General features: G+C 26.3%; 1 protein-coding gene across 1 annotated transcript; it reads right to left on the bottom strand.

Moving 5' to 3' along the window:
* Window positions 1-1,211: 1,211 nt before the first annotated feature.
* LOC119680753 (juvenile hormone epoxide hydrolase 1-like) lies at window positions 1,212-13,837 on the bottom strand. Its single transcript, XM_038093716.1, has 4 exons — window positions 13,528-13,837; window positions 5,925-6,124; window positions 2,154-2,352; window positions 1,212-2,097 (listed from the first exon to the last, which is right to left on the bottom strand). Exons 1-4 carry the CDS (start codon window positions 13,720-13,722, stop codon window positions 1,306-1,308), a joined length of 1,386 nt encoding a protein of 461 aa, XP_037949644.1. The 5' UTR covers window positions 13,723-13,837; the 3' UTR covers window positions 1,212-1,305.
* Window positions 13,838-15,412: the final 1,575 nt, after the last annotated feature.

Here is a 15,412-nt window from a genome sequence, read left to right as displayed (position 1 = left end):
TTTAGCTTTTTATGGCAAAGTTTACATGATTGTTCATGAATGAATTTGAATATTTTTGCTATTCTTATGACATTAAATATGTGAGATAATAATTTAAAGTTGCGTGTTTTCTTACATACTTATGTATGTATACATGTTCAGATATATGTACTTTATACTGGTTAATTGTTTATGTGGAATACATAAATAACGCCATTGTTTAAATATTTTTTATACATTATTATTCAAGTGATCAAGCCTATGAACTGAAATCAAAGCTATGAATTCTATTACGATATAATAAAAATGGAGGGTCTTTTATGCAACAGTATATATTTTTAATAGAATCATTAAAAATTTTTTATTAGTAAACCTAAAACCTTATAATACATCTATATATTCTATGTGAAAAGTATTGGGGATTATTAATGGAAGCACTAACAAATCATCATATAATTGAAATTTAATTTGTCACCTTCAAAGAAGTTGCAATATAACTATAATTTCGCTTTATTTAATATAATTTTGATAGACTGAATGAGGTATAGTCCACAGATTCTTTAGTGAATCGATTTAAAATACTTATGAAATAGTAATACTTGCCACGGAAACAGAAAAAAAGCCATATGGGGCCTAGAAGCAGTGTTTGGTTGATAACATTTTTTGACGTTTTCATGCCTAAATCTTTAGCACAACGATGACTTTGTGCCATAGCAGTACACTTAAAAGTATAATTGATAAACCCGTGGTGTAACAAAATGGATAACAAATTGCATTCAAATCATGCATAGTAACACAGTACAGTGCTATAGACTCAGAAAAGGTATATACATACTATGTATGTGTATATTAAATTACTTAACTAATAAGTGTTTCCTGTATGTTGTGCCATATAAGATGGATACGATTTCATATTATAAGCGCATTTCACCCAACCCCTGTATTATCTTACTTTACTACACTCCATCATTAACTCGTATTTGTTTTTGCAAGATATCGTATAAGTCTATTGGATTTCATTGGGTTACAACAGCAGTATTAAAACGCACATGAATTTTGTACCAACGTGAGTGCTCTATTTCAGCATTAATTTCCTGAAAGTGTTCCATGCCGTTCACATGTGTTTTAGGCTGGTACTACCAGAATGTCAATAAAACACTTAAAATTGGTGTTATTTACAGAAAATATTTATTTATTATATTTAAATCAATACAAAATGAATACAAACGCCATTATAAGAGTAAAAGATTTAATATGACTCGATGCTATAAACAATTCTTAGTAATTATTTGACCAGCCTGTGCTACTACATTTAAAACTAAAATATTAAGCGGTTTTCTTAAACGCTTTCTCAACAAATTCTATGAAATCATCGTATAAGACTTGTGGTAATTCCATTGCAGGGAAATGTCCACCATCGTTATGATACGTACTATGCACTATGTTAATAAATCTGTCTTTAAGTTGGAAATCACTGGAGTGGGAAAGTTCATGTCGGAAACGAGCACAACCTGTTGGTGCTTTAATAGGCACTCTATCGATTTGTAGTGCCTGATTTTCTTTATTAAACATTTCAGCATACAAACGCTGCGATGTGGTTATTGAATTGGTGACATAGTATATCATTACATTATCCAGTAATGCATCCATAGTATATCGTTTCGTAAGACCACCATCAGCTAACTTTTTATAATCGGCATTTGTCCAGGTTGAGAATTTTTCCAAAATATAAGCAGCCAATCCCACTGGATTATGCAATAATGTTGCGCCGATAGTATCAGGTTTGGTAGCTTGGATATGGCAATAGCCCATTTCTTCCATTAGCGTAGAGAAAAATTGGCCGAGTGAAGGATAAAAATCATGATGAGCCTTATGTAAAAAGAATCCAGGGAATATATGCATTAATACCATTTTAATATAGTTGACTGGAGCACCATTTATGCACATATTTGAATGATAAGCTAGTGCATTTTCGGGGAAAACTGCTGCTGCAGTTGAACCGATAATTGAACCCCAATCTCCGCCTTGTATAACAAATTTATCATGACCTAAGCGTAACATAAGATTTCGTAATATAACTGCTATTTGAACTGGACCAAATTTAGTTTTCGCGGCACCCTGTAAGAATATATGTTTTTATATCAAATTTTCTAGCGATAAATTGTTATAATTACCTGTGACCAACCGTAACCTGGTAAACTTGGTGCAATAACTTCAAAAACATAGTCACTCTTTGCATTTGGTGTAGTTAGTAGAGGAATAAATTCGTAGAATTCACGTACAGATCCAGGCCAGCCATGTAATAATAGAAGTGGTACTACCTTTTTGCCATCAGTTTTCTTTGGTTTTATGTGCATAAAATGTATTTTAAGTCTAGACAAATTAAAGAAATGCATTCGGTATATATTAATTAATTGAATATATTATATAATTATTAGCAAAAAATTTATATATATTAATTTTAAAATCTATAATGGATTAATTTATTATTATGCTGTTAAATATAACGTTCTAAGAATCTTGTCCTAATTAAGATAGAATTTTATTCCCAGTTGGTACAGTTGGTTCAGTCAATAGTAAAAGTAGAAGTTTCTAAATGTCTAAGTCTCTTGTGCAGTTCCTGAGTATAGTACCATCTTACTCATAACCTTAACTTGTCATATGGTTTCCAAAAGTAACAGGAAAATGGAAATTGTTAAATCACAACACGGCTATCAAAGAAGTAATGCCAGCTATGAGTACTGGCCGGATCTATGTCCTGGAGTATGCCGTCGTTTTAAACGACCAAGTCTTGCTCTCTGGCACTCCGAATAAGGTCCCCAAACTAGGTATCTTAATTGCAGTAATAACAACAAGCTAGATATTTACTCTAAAATATATTTTTTTAACTTGGGTAATCACTGTTGCCGAGTGCTATTATCCGACACCAACAGGGACTTAATGCATCTCTGCTCCCGCTCGTATCGCTTATATACTCCATATATTTATATATGGAGTATATATACCAGGCTTATATACCAGGTAATATTTTTATTTGTTTAAAATACTAAGTATTAAGTAATCGAAAATAGAAGCCTTTTATTATAGTTTTAATATTTTTTTTCTAAAACAGAGAAATTTTTGGGTGGACGTGTACTGTCTATTTAGGTCAAAAGTCAAAATAACAAAGCATTTTACAATTTTTTTTAATTCAAATTCATTAATTATATCAAAATATTTATGTATTAATATATTATATATTTAAAAGTGATTAAATTTATTATTTTTATTTAATACAAAATGTTACAAATTGCAAATGTACCACTGAATAATTTATTTATATCAAATTTATGCAAATATCTTGGCAAGCAACCTTAATTGAAATTCTAATTCAATTTATGAAAATTATTAAACAAATATTAAAAAATAATTAACTCTAATGTTTTGTAATTTGGTGTGATTATTTCATATGGAAACATAAAATTCCAATTAAATTTAATTTATTCAGAACACAATACGAAGTGTTTGAAAATCATTATGAACGACAAATTTGATTTTATTTGGCAATCATTAAGGCCACTAACAATTTTGATAGTAAATTAAAAAAAGTATGAGAAAATATTATTTTTATTCTTCGTTTGCTAATTAATTTAAATAAGCCATAATATTGTAATAAATTTGTTCTTAAAATTGTATTTATTACAGAATAAAGCAGATGCCTAAACATTAAATCGACTTAAGATTCTTGGAGGTATCACAATTTTGGAAGTTGGTGGACCTTTCAAAAATCAAGGAAGAAGCAATCCTTAGATTCGCAAAAGCTTAAGCACTCTATTACAAATCAAAAAATAGGTCTTGTTTTAACTGCAATCACTAGGAACCAATTGGTCAACATGTGTCAGAATATGGCAGATCAACCTAAATTAACCTTTATTAATTAACTAAACAATAACTCAGTTTTTAGATATACCTTCTGCTCAAAAAATAAACGGATTTTGTTGTTTGTTAACTATTCCTTAAGTAATAGACCTTTTTCAAAAATTTTTTTGTTATGTTGGTACACCCTTTCTTGACATATGGTACAAATTTGAGCGCCATCAAATTCGATTGAATCGGTAAAAGAGAATTCGTTGAAGGAACTAAATGCCATACCTACACGGGCCTACGAAAAGTGTATGGAAGATTGGGTTAAGCGTTGGCATATGTGTATCGCTTCAGAAGGAGCATATTTTGAAGGAGATAAAATAAATTTGGAATAAAATTTAAATTTGTGTGTTTTATTTACAAAATCCGAGTACTTTTTGAGCAGTAAGATAAATAGTTTTTAAGGTTTGCTAGTTACTTATTTGGGAATATTAAAAAAAAATCTTCTTCATACCTTAACTACTTATTACTATTTGAAGAATAAATTATTAAAACCAATTAATTTTCAAATATTATTTTGAATAATTAAGATAAGGTTTACTAAGTCGTACAAAAACTGAACTGACAACTGATACACTTTTCTGCACAAGCTATTAATTATTTAATCGATACCGAATTTACGAGTACTTAACCATAAATCGATATTTTGATTTTATACAATTGGGTTTTATTAAGGGTGTATAACTCCTTGCGATCCCATTAAAAAGTATTTTTACTTTTATAATAGGTTTGGGTATTATATCGAATATTCCCAAACTTTTAGAAATTCTTTATGTATAATTCATGTGGCTTACATTGGGAGTTAAGGATGTCAAATTATAGACATTGATTAAAAAAATATAAAATTTTCGTATTCTAAAAGTAAGGTTTATGAAATGACCGACCGTTCAAAGTTTAAATAAGACTAATTTTATTTGGGCGAAGCATATCAGAAATCGTTAGTACTTTCATGAGCTGTCAAAGAAGAAAGAGATATATTATGTTTAGTGAATCAACGAAAACTGGATTATTTCAGTCATATCTTAAAGCATTTAGAAAAAAATGTGGTCAATGAAAGTAGAACATTAAAGGCAGATGCGATTTAGGTATATAAAATATAACATGGATTAAAAATCTCCAATAGTGTTTTATTAAGAGCACAGGATCGTTTTTTTTTTTTTTGCCAACATTAGAAGTACACAAGATACTTAAGAGAAGGTTGTTAATACTGGATAGTTTTGGATATTTAGATATTTCTTGGATATGTTAATAACTTTTTCTATGTTATCTATATTAAGTTTTACATTTTATATCAGTGTGTTCTTTTATCACTCTTTGGGAGTCCATAAATGACATAGACCTGCGAAGAAATCTGCATTTCCTGTTGTTGTCATTCAGTAGTGTAACCATAATGCACTCAATTTATTTCTGATTCCATCAATGAATGTTATTTAAAAAGTTTTACTATTTTTATGTTACTGAACAAGTTTTATAATTAATAGTGGCATAGTTTCTTTTAAGTTAGCTTAATTAGGGGATTTCCCTTATCTACGATATGATTTAAAACTCGACATTTGACTACATAACAAATTATATAATAATATAAAATGTTGAAAGACTAAAAGAAATTATTTAATATTAATGAACTTTCCAAACTGATTTGTAACGAATTTTTGCATATTTAGTCAAAATAATTTAACAGTTCATTGGAAATTTATTTAGCATGAAAACAAAGTAAATCCAAAAGATACAAAAATATCTATAAATTATTTTTAAATACTTTCATTGTATTAATTAATGACATTTTGTTGTGTGATAGCCGGGGTCATGACTATTTTATGTAACCGTAACCGGTCAAAAAAAAACCTGCCATTGGCTAAAGAAAATATAAAAAAAAATTATTTTAAAAAAAGATTATTTATCTTTTGTGTTTGGCTTATCAAAAAAAAAAAAACAAAAAAAAAATAAATAAAATTTAATATGATTTAATTATTAAACTTAATGAATTAAATGAATCATAAAATCGTGTTATTTGTTTTAAAAATTCAATATTTTGAACTCACCCTTGAATTTCGGTTTGGAAATGTGGGAATTTCTTTAAGTACTTCTCACGTTCGCTCCATTTGGGCAAATAAGTATCGCGCCAATACTTGACAACTTTTTCGAGATACTTTGAATTGAAGCCATATTCGAAACCAATCCCCTCTAATGGGCTGTGCAGTTTTAGCGGACGGTTCAGTTGCGTTTTGAGATCTTCAATAACCTAAAATAAATATAACAAAAATAAATTAAAATAATTGCACACAATTATTAGCAAATATTTATTCTACAGATATACAATATACATATATATGAAGAGATATTTGTATATCAAATATTATATTTTTAAAGTTCTCAAGTAATTACTCAGCGATAACAGCTATGTTACTTGATATTTATTACTTAATCAACAATGATAAGCAATTTTATAAGTTCAGACTAACCTCAGAATAGAATTGTAGTTTAAAAAGTGAAAAGTATACATACACACATGTGTTGTATATAAAAAATTTATATCAATAAAAAAATGTAGTTTTTATTGTATTTATAATTAGAATAAAAAACTGTGTTATAACAAATAAACATTTTTTTATAATTCATATAATAATTGTTAGCTTATAAAAGCACAGTTCAACAGATCAGAATTATTGTGATGATTCGATAAGAGGTGATATCGACAATTAAATGCTTAGATCATGCAATAGATAAATTCAAGGAATAGTTTTCCAATATTAATTCTTCGATTCTTATATCGAATCAATTTTTCATATGTTAGATATTACATTAAAACAATTAAAAATTGTTTTTACAATAGTTGTTTTAGTTTCAGCACATAGTTTTTTTTTTTTGCGAAGAGAAGGTTTAAAAATGTCTAACACATCGTCATTATGTCGTCATAATAGTGATATGTCCCGTTTCCACGGACTAGAAACAATTCCCCTCGTGTATCAGACTGTTTCTACCACGGAATTTTAATGGGAATATTTCAACGTATGGCCTCTGTATTGGTTATCCATTAAAAATTTTCTTCATTAGTCTATGTCTAGACCTCGCTTAGGTTTATTTGTTTCTCTTTTTTTCGAAACTAGTCATTATCGAGATCATATTTTTTCCGTTTAAGTGTAAACGTAAATCGGCCTATTGCGGTTCAGTTTACTAATGACTATTGTTTCAAGTGCTGTTTTTTCGGTGTTCCATCTGTTGCTTTTAAAGATAGTTTGTTCAGCGTCAATCATTTGATTTGCCGATGCGAAAAATGTATTTTTAAAAATATTCACTACCAGTAAGGAATTGGGTCTGATCATGTCTGACCATTTCGTTACATCTGGGATCAATCTTGTTGTCCATTATACAGCAGATGGATAGATTTTAAAAAGGTCACATTTATATACTCTTATGATTCAGCTATGAAATGGTATAAAATTAGATACTATACAAATAATTTCAACTAGTAGTGCATCAATAAATATATATTGTAAAATGTCGTCTATAGAAATGTCTAAAATGTCATTTAAAACAATCTAAACATAGATATAAGGGCCAATTTTTAACACCTTTACTAAATAAATAAAAAAATAAAAACAAATTTGAATCTTAGGTAAGGCTTAAAATGATATTTAGTGGGAGGTTCTGGAGCTGATCAAGATCCTTAAAAACAGTAAGCCCTTAGAATAATCAATTGATGTCATGTATATGAATCGACGTTCACCGTCCTACCAACAACTGGGACATATCTGATTACGGGAGTTGTAATCTTCTGTTATGGTTTCCTAAAAGGCTGTGACTTGTCAATAAACCATTCACCAGGTAATTTTGATATCTTTACGGGGATCTCAAGGAGGTTGTAAAGAAATAAATGTATTTATGATAATCTGGTAACTCAATTCAAAATAAAATAACACAAAAGTTTTCCAAAATTATGTTTTAAAAACTTCTATATAAATAATAAGTATGCATCTCTATGCATATTTATATATATGTATAATACATATGTAACTCTTTTCTGGCTCTTAGTTATTCAAACTCTTGAAGACGACAAAAGTAAATAGTTTTACACAAGAGTGTAAATATAATTATGTGGCATGAATTTCAAATATGTTTTTGCTTGGCCAGATTCTTGTGGTTAAGTTATTTGCTTAGTTTTGAGTAAATTTCTGACAGTCTGCTATACGTCTTCACATAATAGAAGAACTGGAAAGAGGTTAAAAATTAAAAAAAAAATTTTAAAAAAATAAAAAAATAATTTAAAAAAAAATATTAAAAATAAAAAAATGCTTTTAAAGCTTTTATTGTCTGAAAAAACAATAAAATTGCGACAATCTTAGAGATTCAATAAAAGTTCATAATAAAATACATATGTGTGAGACTAATTTTTTTTGGAAGTAACCTTTGATCTGTAAATGTATTGAGTAATAATAGGTCTTTGCAGAAGTAGTCAATATGTTTTTTTTTATTAATTCCAAGCTATTTTTGGGTAATGGGAGAATGACTTTCTTTTAAGCAGTTAAGATATTTTGGTGAGGATAACTTTTTCTTAATATTTTTGTTAGATCGCTATACATTTTAATATAAAACGTATATATTTATAATCTGTATAATCTGTATGTATATGTGTGGCTAGGTATAAAGGCTGAAAATTCCTACTGTGGTACTGGTATATTCTATTTCATTGAGTAAGCAAAAAATTGAAAAAAATTATATAGATCGTGAATAATGAATATGTACCGAGATACAAATTATTTAAGTGAACACTACCTGAAAAAAAATTTAAGTTAAAAAATGCTCACTATTCTAATAATGGTTTTTTCAAAATGCTTAAATCTTATAGGAATTAAATGATGATTGATAAAATAATTAATAATATAATATTTAAGTTTTTCTTTTTAACAAAAACGCAGATATTCTGTAGTGCATTTATGAATTATAAGTTCTTTATAATTCTATATTATTCTTAATCTAAACATTATTAACATCCTTTCATTTAGTTATAAAAATAAAAACTGTTTTATTACAAATTTTTCAAATTTGTTATAAATTGATTAAAATTTTTAATATCAATAAAAAAAATAAATTCCACGAAAAATATAAAAATCTTGGCAGGAAAAATTTTAAACTAATTTTTTATATTTTTATCTTGCGATACGAATTATATATTTATGTTTAAATACATCAAAGTTAAACTAAAATAGCATCAACTTAATTTTAATGAACTTCTTTTTGAATCAAATTGTTATATTATTCGTAAAATAAATGTTCGATGAGATTTCTAAAGTTCATAATATAAATATATATATTGTTTGTTATAATTATTTATAAAAATAATGTGTATTTCATATTATAATTTTTAATAATTTTATCAATAATTTGATTGAGTATTTATTTTATTATTTTGGCATATAAAGATTCAAAATTTAAAAACCCATTCTCAAAGAACAGCTTTCTATATATTAAGCATTAGTAAATTAATTTCTTATAGTACTTTAAATGTCATTTATTATAATAAATGCAACTGTAATTGATACTGCAGTCTGAATCTATTATTAGACTAATTACAAATAAATGGACACCTCAACAGTATACTGATTGCATCAAAACCCCTACATAAATTCTTCGACCAAAAACCTGAGTCATCAGAATATATACTTAGAATTATTCAATACCTCATGCATAAAAAGCGATAATACTTAAAAACGCACTAAATACAAGACAAGACTAAATCCAAACGAGACTCTTGAGTTCTTAGGAGTAACGTGACTGAATAAGATATTGTATGGTGGCCCCATACACAAGTACATATACAGGGCATTACAATAGATCTATAGGTCGTAATAATTCGTATAACTCAAGTATACACACAATACATTACAAATAATCTGCAGGGTTATATTACAATTTTGCACTAACGCATTCGAATAGATAATTTGCGTATCTAATTGGTTTGTGTCAGACCTCACTGGTTTGTTAGATGAATAAGAGTTAAGAACCTTAATAAAATTACGAGTTACAGTTCAAAACAAAACGAACTTAAGCGAGGTTAGAATAAATTAATAATTTTAAATATAAGGTCAGTAATATTATTTAATTATTAAAACGTGTTTAAATTATAATAGAAGCGTTAGAGCTTGTATTGAAAAAACGGTGAAAGTGCAGTTTGATACATTAAGTTTATGCCAGCTTAAATGTGCTATAAGACGACACATTTGGCAGCTACTTAATAATACATATAATTTCAAAATTATTACATTCCTGGTACTTGCAGTCTCAAAAAACTATTTATGAATAATTAAATACAGGAAATATTTCCAAGACTACTGATAATGGGTATTTGGCAATTATTTTATAATTGGTTGCAAATACATATAACTATTTAGTGGAGTCCAAGAGACTAGTAATTAAAACACATACATATATAAAATTTTAAACTGTTAAAGAACATGATCGATTTAAAATAATAAAAACCACTAATGATAATATTTATTTTATCACTTTAAACCGGTTAAATTAAATAGTTAAGAATATTAAAAAAAGTATTAACTTCTTAATAATTTTGTTTTATAAATCAAGGATTGGTACTTATTTATTTTTTGTTCTAGTGACCTCTAAGTAATGATTTGAAATAATTATGAAATTGCAAAAATGATTTTTAGTTGATTGCTAATCTAGAATTTGGTTTAAAATTTATAAAATAAATTATTTTTTAAATTTTAGACACCTATTTTATTTAATCTTATTGTATGAATACTCATATATATATATATCTATATATATGAGTACATCATACATCTATATATACATATGTATGATTGTTTCCATGAGTCAAACAAACTTAAAAAGCTATTGTCAAACATGAGAAAATTTATAAAATAATAAAATAAATAAAAAAATATATATTCAAAATTGTTTGGCAGTTTAAATCATTTTTTAATTTATATTTTAGTAGAGAAAAAAAAATAGCATAAAAATACTAGATAGAATGGAATCACCTCTGAAATAGACAATTTATTTGCTCATAAAACCAAAATCATATGATGCAAAAAATTTTTAGTGCATGTCTTTTATCTACATATATACACATATAAAGATATATATTAATACAAATAGATATTACATATTTATTTATATATATATTTATGCATACAAGTGTCTATGGCAGAAATTCCTCAGATGACTAAAAAGTGTGTATTTAATGTTCTGGTTCAAATTCAAAGTAGGCATTTTTAGTTAAATATATTTTAAAATTTTATTTTTTTAATGAAAATTTAAGAATTTTCTTACTGTGGACAATAGATAGAGAGAACACCATTTTTTTTTTATTCAATATATCAATCTTATGTTGACACATTTACTACTCACTTTTTTTTTTAAATCATCACACGTGTATGTTTGTTCTCCAATTATAAGTGCTTTAAATTAAATATAGTTTATCATGTATACTATATAATATATATAGTCTAATACTTTTAATAATCTTTAAAAAAAAATGGAAGGGAATTTAAGTTTTTCTCAATCACTGATTACAGTGAACGATAGAAGGAGAAATGGACAGGTGCGCCGAATTGATATGTAAGATATAATATTTCTTTTATTTGTATATGAAATATATTTATTTTAAGAAATTCACTTATTTAAATTTTTAATAATATGTACATAAAAACTGTTCTGGAGAAAATAAATATTTTTTAAATTTAGTAACATAAGTTTCCTAACAAACCACTCGGTCCTAATAATCCAGTTACGCCTACTGATCTATAGTGTAAACGGTAAAATCTCAAAATTAAGCTCGAAGACTTAAAAATATGTAGAGCTTTGAATTAAGCTTTAAATGTATTTAAAGAATATATAAGGGCTAAGATTTTGACAAAGATAATATTGAAAGTGGTGGGGCATGATTAGCACGTTTATATTATCAGCATGCATTATTTTTAGCAATGGTTTATGTAAATTTATTTTAAGTTAATTTAATTTAAAGTTAATTTAATTTAAAAACATTCAACTTATTTAAAAAATTTTATTTTGTTGTACACAGCATGTTAATGTAATTCTATCTTCAGACTATAGTACTTAACTCGTTAAAAATGCCATTTTTAAACAAAATCAATATTAAAATATGCTAAAAATATTCTCAAAGTGTAAACCTATTAAAATAGTAAGTTGGAACTTAAAAATAATACATAATACATAATTGATTGTTGCGTTTGCGGAATGTGATGGAATGGCGAAATTTAAGATTCCCCATTCATTTATGAAGAATAAATAAATTCATTGTATATACTACCTTCAGTATATACATAGATTAATAGAAACCTCATAGGTCATGGTGAATTAGTTGGAGTTATAACCTTAAAAATGGTTTTGACTAACTTTGAAAAAGGGTAGTTTATAGTAAGAAATATATTCTTTGACGGTAGTGAGTTTTAGTTTCAGATGGTTTTCTTATTATTTTTTGGAAGGAGTAAAAAAAGACATTTTCTTTGAGAATGTCCTTAACACATTTTAAATCATTTATTTTCAGAAAAATTGATTGAAATTTAAATTTGTTTTCTAAATCGAAGAGTAAATTTTTTGACAAGAATGTTATCTTACATAAATATTATGAAAAATTATGAAATTATGAATTATGAAATATAATAAAGTCGTTATTTTTAATTCAGTTAGGATATAAAAAAAATCTGTTAAAATAGAACAATAATATTTAAAGTAATACATATAAACATATAAATATTATATATATAAAATAATATATATGTAAAATAACATATGTGTAAAATATTACATATATAAAACAATAATATATATAATATATAATATATATATAATATATATATAAAAATAGATAAAAAAAATATATATAAAGAAATATATACAAAATAATATTTATAAAACAATATGTATAAAATAGTACATATAAATTAATATATATAAAATAATATGTATGAAATAAAATATATGAAAAAAATATATATAAAATAATACATATAAAATAATATTTATAAAATAATTTATTTAAAAATGAACTGAATATATTAAACTAATATACATAAATAAAACAACATATATGAAGTAATATATGTAAAATAATATATGTTATAATAAAATAATATAATATATTCTATATATATTAGATTATATATTATATACATATATATATATAATGGAATATATTTATTCTTATTAAAACAATCATATAAAAATATTTCCAAAATTTTCATAGTTTTTTAATTTATTTAATAAATAAATCAATGAAATCCTTTAATATTTACCTAACCCTGTATTTTACTCTTTCGAAAAAAACTTTAGAAATAACTACCATAAAGAAATTAAGTAGTTCCTTTCGTATCCCTTCTACTTGTCTACTTCTTAATAATACCTTTTATTAGCCTTAACTGTGTGACCTTCAAAATCTTATATGCGAAAAGAAGCAGCTGGCTTCTCGATAAATGAAATTCAACCACAAATAAAAATATATGTTTGTGCATGTATAAGAAATTATTTATTAAGTAGAATATTCTACTATATAGAACAAGAAGACTCCTCACTATTATTCAAAAGTATATGTTATAAGTTTAGGAAAAAAAATAATTTTAAATTTTGCTAATTTCGTAATTGTAAAATAGACCATTGACTTACCTCAGCTGGCGTTGCAATATCGAATGGTTTTACTAGTAAATTTTCTTTGTAATTCGCTGCATTCCCTGGTCCCCAATACTCGTTGACATCTAATTTTGGCACAGGAAGTGGTTTTGCTAATTGGCGATAGTTTTGTATAACGACTGCTAAACCGAGCGAAATAACTACAATCAAAACTCTGGTCATTAAACCCATTTTGATTGATGTATTATTACCGCAAAGATTTTTTTCTTCTAATTTAAAACCTTAACTTAATAAAATTAGACCAAGATCAACCGAAGCCACCAATCCACACAGCGCTTTAAAACCAACTGACTGTGAAAATGTTTTAATAAAATGGAATTGATCGCGCTGTTGACTGGAATAAAAAATTTACATATTCATTGTGCACACACACACATGCACATACACTTACTCTCTCGTGTCATTTATTGTATAATATGACAGCGCATATTGTTGTTGCTTTTAAGCTTTTCAGTAAACTGCCGGCTGTTCTGTTTTATGGTTTTTTTTTTAGGTTTTGTTTTTGTTTTGCTTGTGCTTTGATAAGCGCTTCGATGCATGACAATGAGCGAAAGCTTTTCTGATTTTATCAACAAGCAAAAATAATAAATGCGACAACAACAAGTAATATTACTCGCTCTCATGTGCACACGTATTGTTTGCACATTATGACTAGTGACTTGTATGAGTTTTGTTTTTGCCTAGATTTTGCCGGTTTTCTGTTTATTTATTTATAGTTTTTGTTATTGTTTTTTAAAGTGATTTGCAAATATTTTATGATTCTCTCATATTTACGCTTAAACGATTTCAATCAAATCTAATTTTTGCTGCAATGACAGTGTATTTTGGGCAATAGAAAGTTACTAGTTAATTTTTAAAATTCGTCAATATTAGATTAGGTACTTATGCTTATCATTGGCCCAGCAAATGTGTGCGACTAGTTAATTGAATTTCATTGTTGTCATCACGGTTGAATTTTTTAACAGCAAAGTTCAATTGCTTGAAAGAATAAATTAAAAACTAATTGATATTAGTTGGGTTAAGTTCATATGCCTACGTAATATGATCGTTTAAATTATATAAAATGTATATAAAAATTAAAAATAAATATTTTAATATTTTGTGCGAATATTAAAATAATAAATAATCATAAATATTTTTCTTTTATTATTTTTTTATGTTTGTTCACTTGGATAATATCTGCTGCTGCCATCAATATTTTTGTTTATATTTCATATTTCGGGCAGTAGCAAGAGCGCGATATTTAAAAACAAAAAAAAAGATACATCCAATAGTAATTAAATTAGCTAGTGATGTGTGGAAGATGTACATATGTCTGGTCTGTTGTAACAGAAATTAGTGGTGCATACTATTTCAAAATTCAAATAAAGATATTTCATACAAAAATTTATTATATCTAGTGTAAAAGAACATACTAGTGTAAAATGATTTGAAATTTATTTTAGGGTAGGTTTGAACGCTATTTTTGTATATACCACTAGTTGTCAATCATATGCATAAAAACAACTATTTTGCAATTACTTAACATTCAACAAACTAATCTAAGTCAGTACCTAACCTGATCGTGAAAGACCTCTTCGATTGATCTTCGCATTAGTGTTATTAATAAACTTGTTGAATATTTTCATTATCTTTGACTTGTGCAAACTCTAAAGCACAATTTGGGCCTCTTGTTCAATATGTCCATCAAAATGTACATTAAAATATATGAAACATATAACTAGTAAACTTTCCTAAGCAGAAATAAACTGAATAAAAAAGTTAAGCTAAGTAGTTTCTCGATCTCTTTTTGTATAGAATCATCCTCTTTGCGATAAGCCACCTATGGTAAAGTAGTTTAACTTTGCTATTGACTTGGTTG

Source organism: Teleopsis dalmanni, chromosome 2, assembly GCF_002237135.1.
Source record: "Teleopsis dalmanni isolate 2A chromosome 2, ASM223713v2, whole genome shotgun sequence".
NCBI lineage: Eukaryota > Metazoa > Arthropoda > Insecta > Diptera > Diopsidae > Teleopsis > Teleopsis dalmanni.
This window is presented reverse-complemented; position numbering and strand designations above follow the sequence as displayed.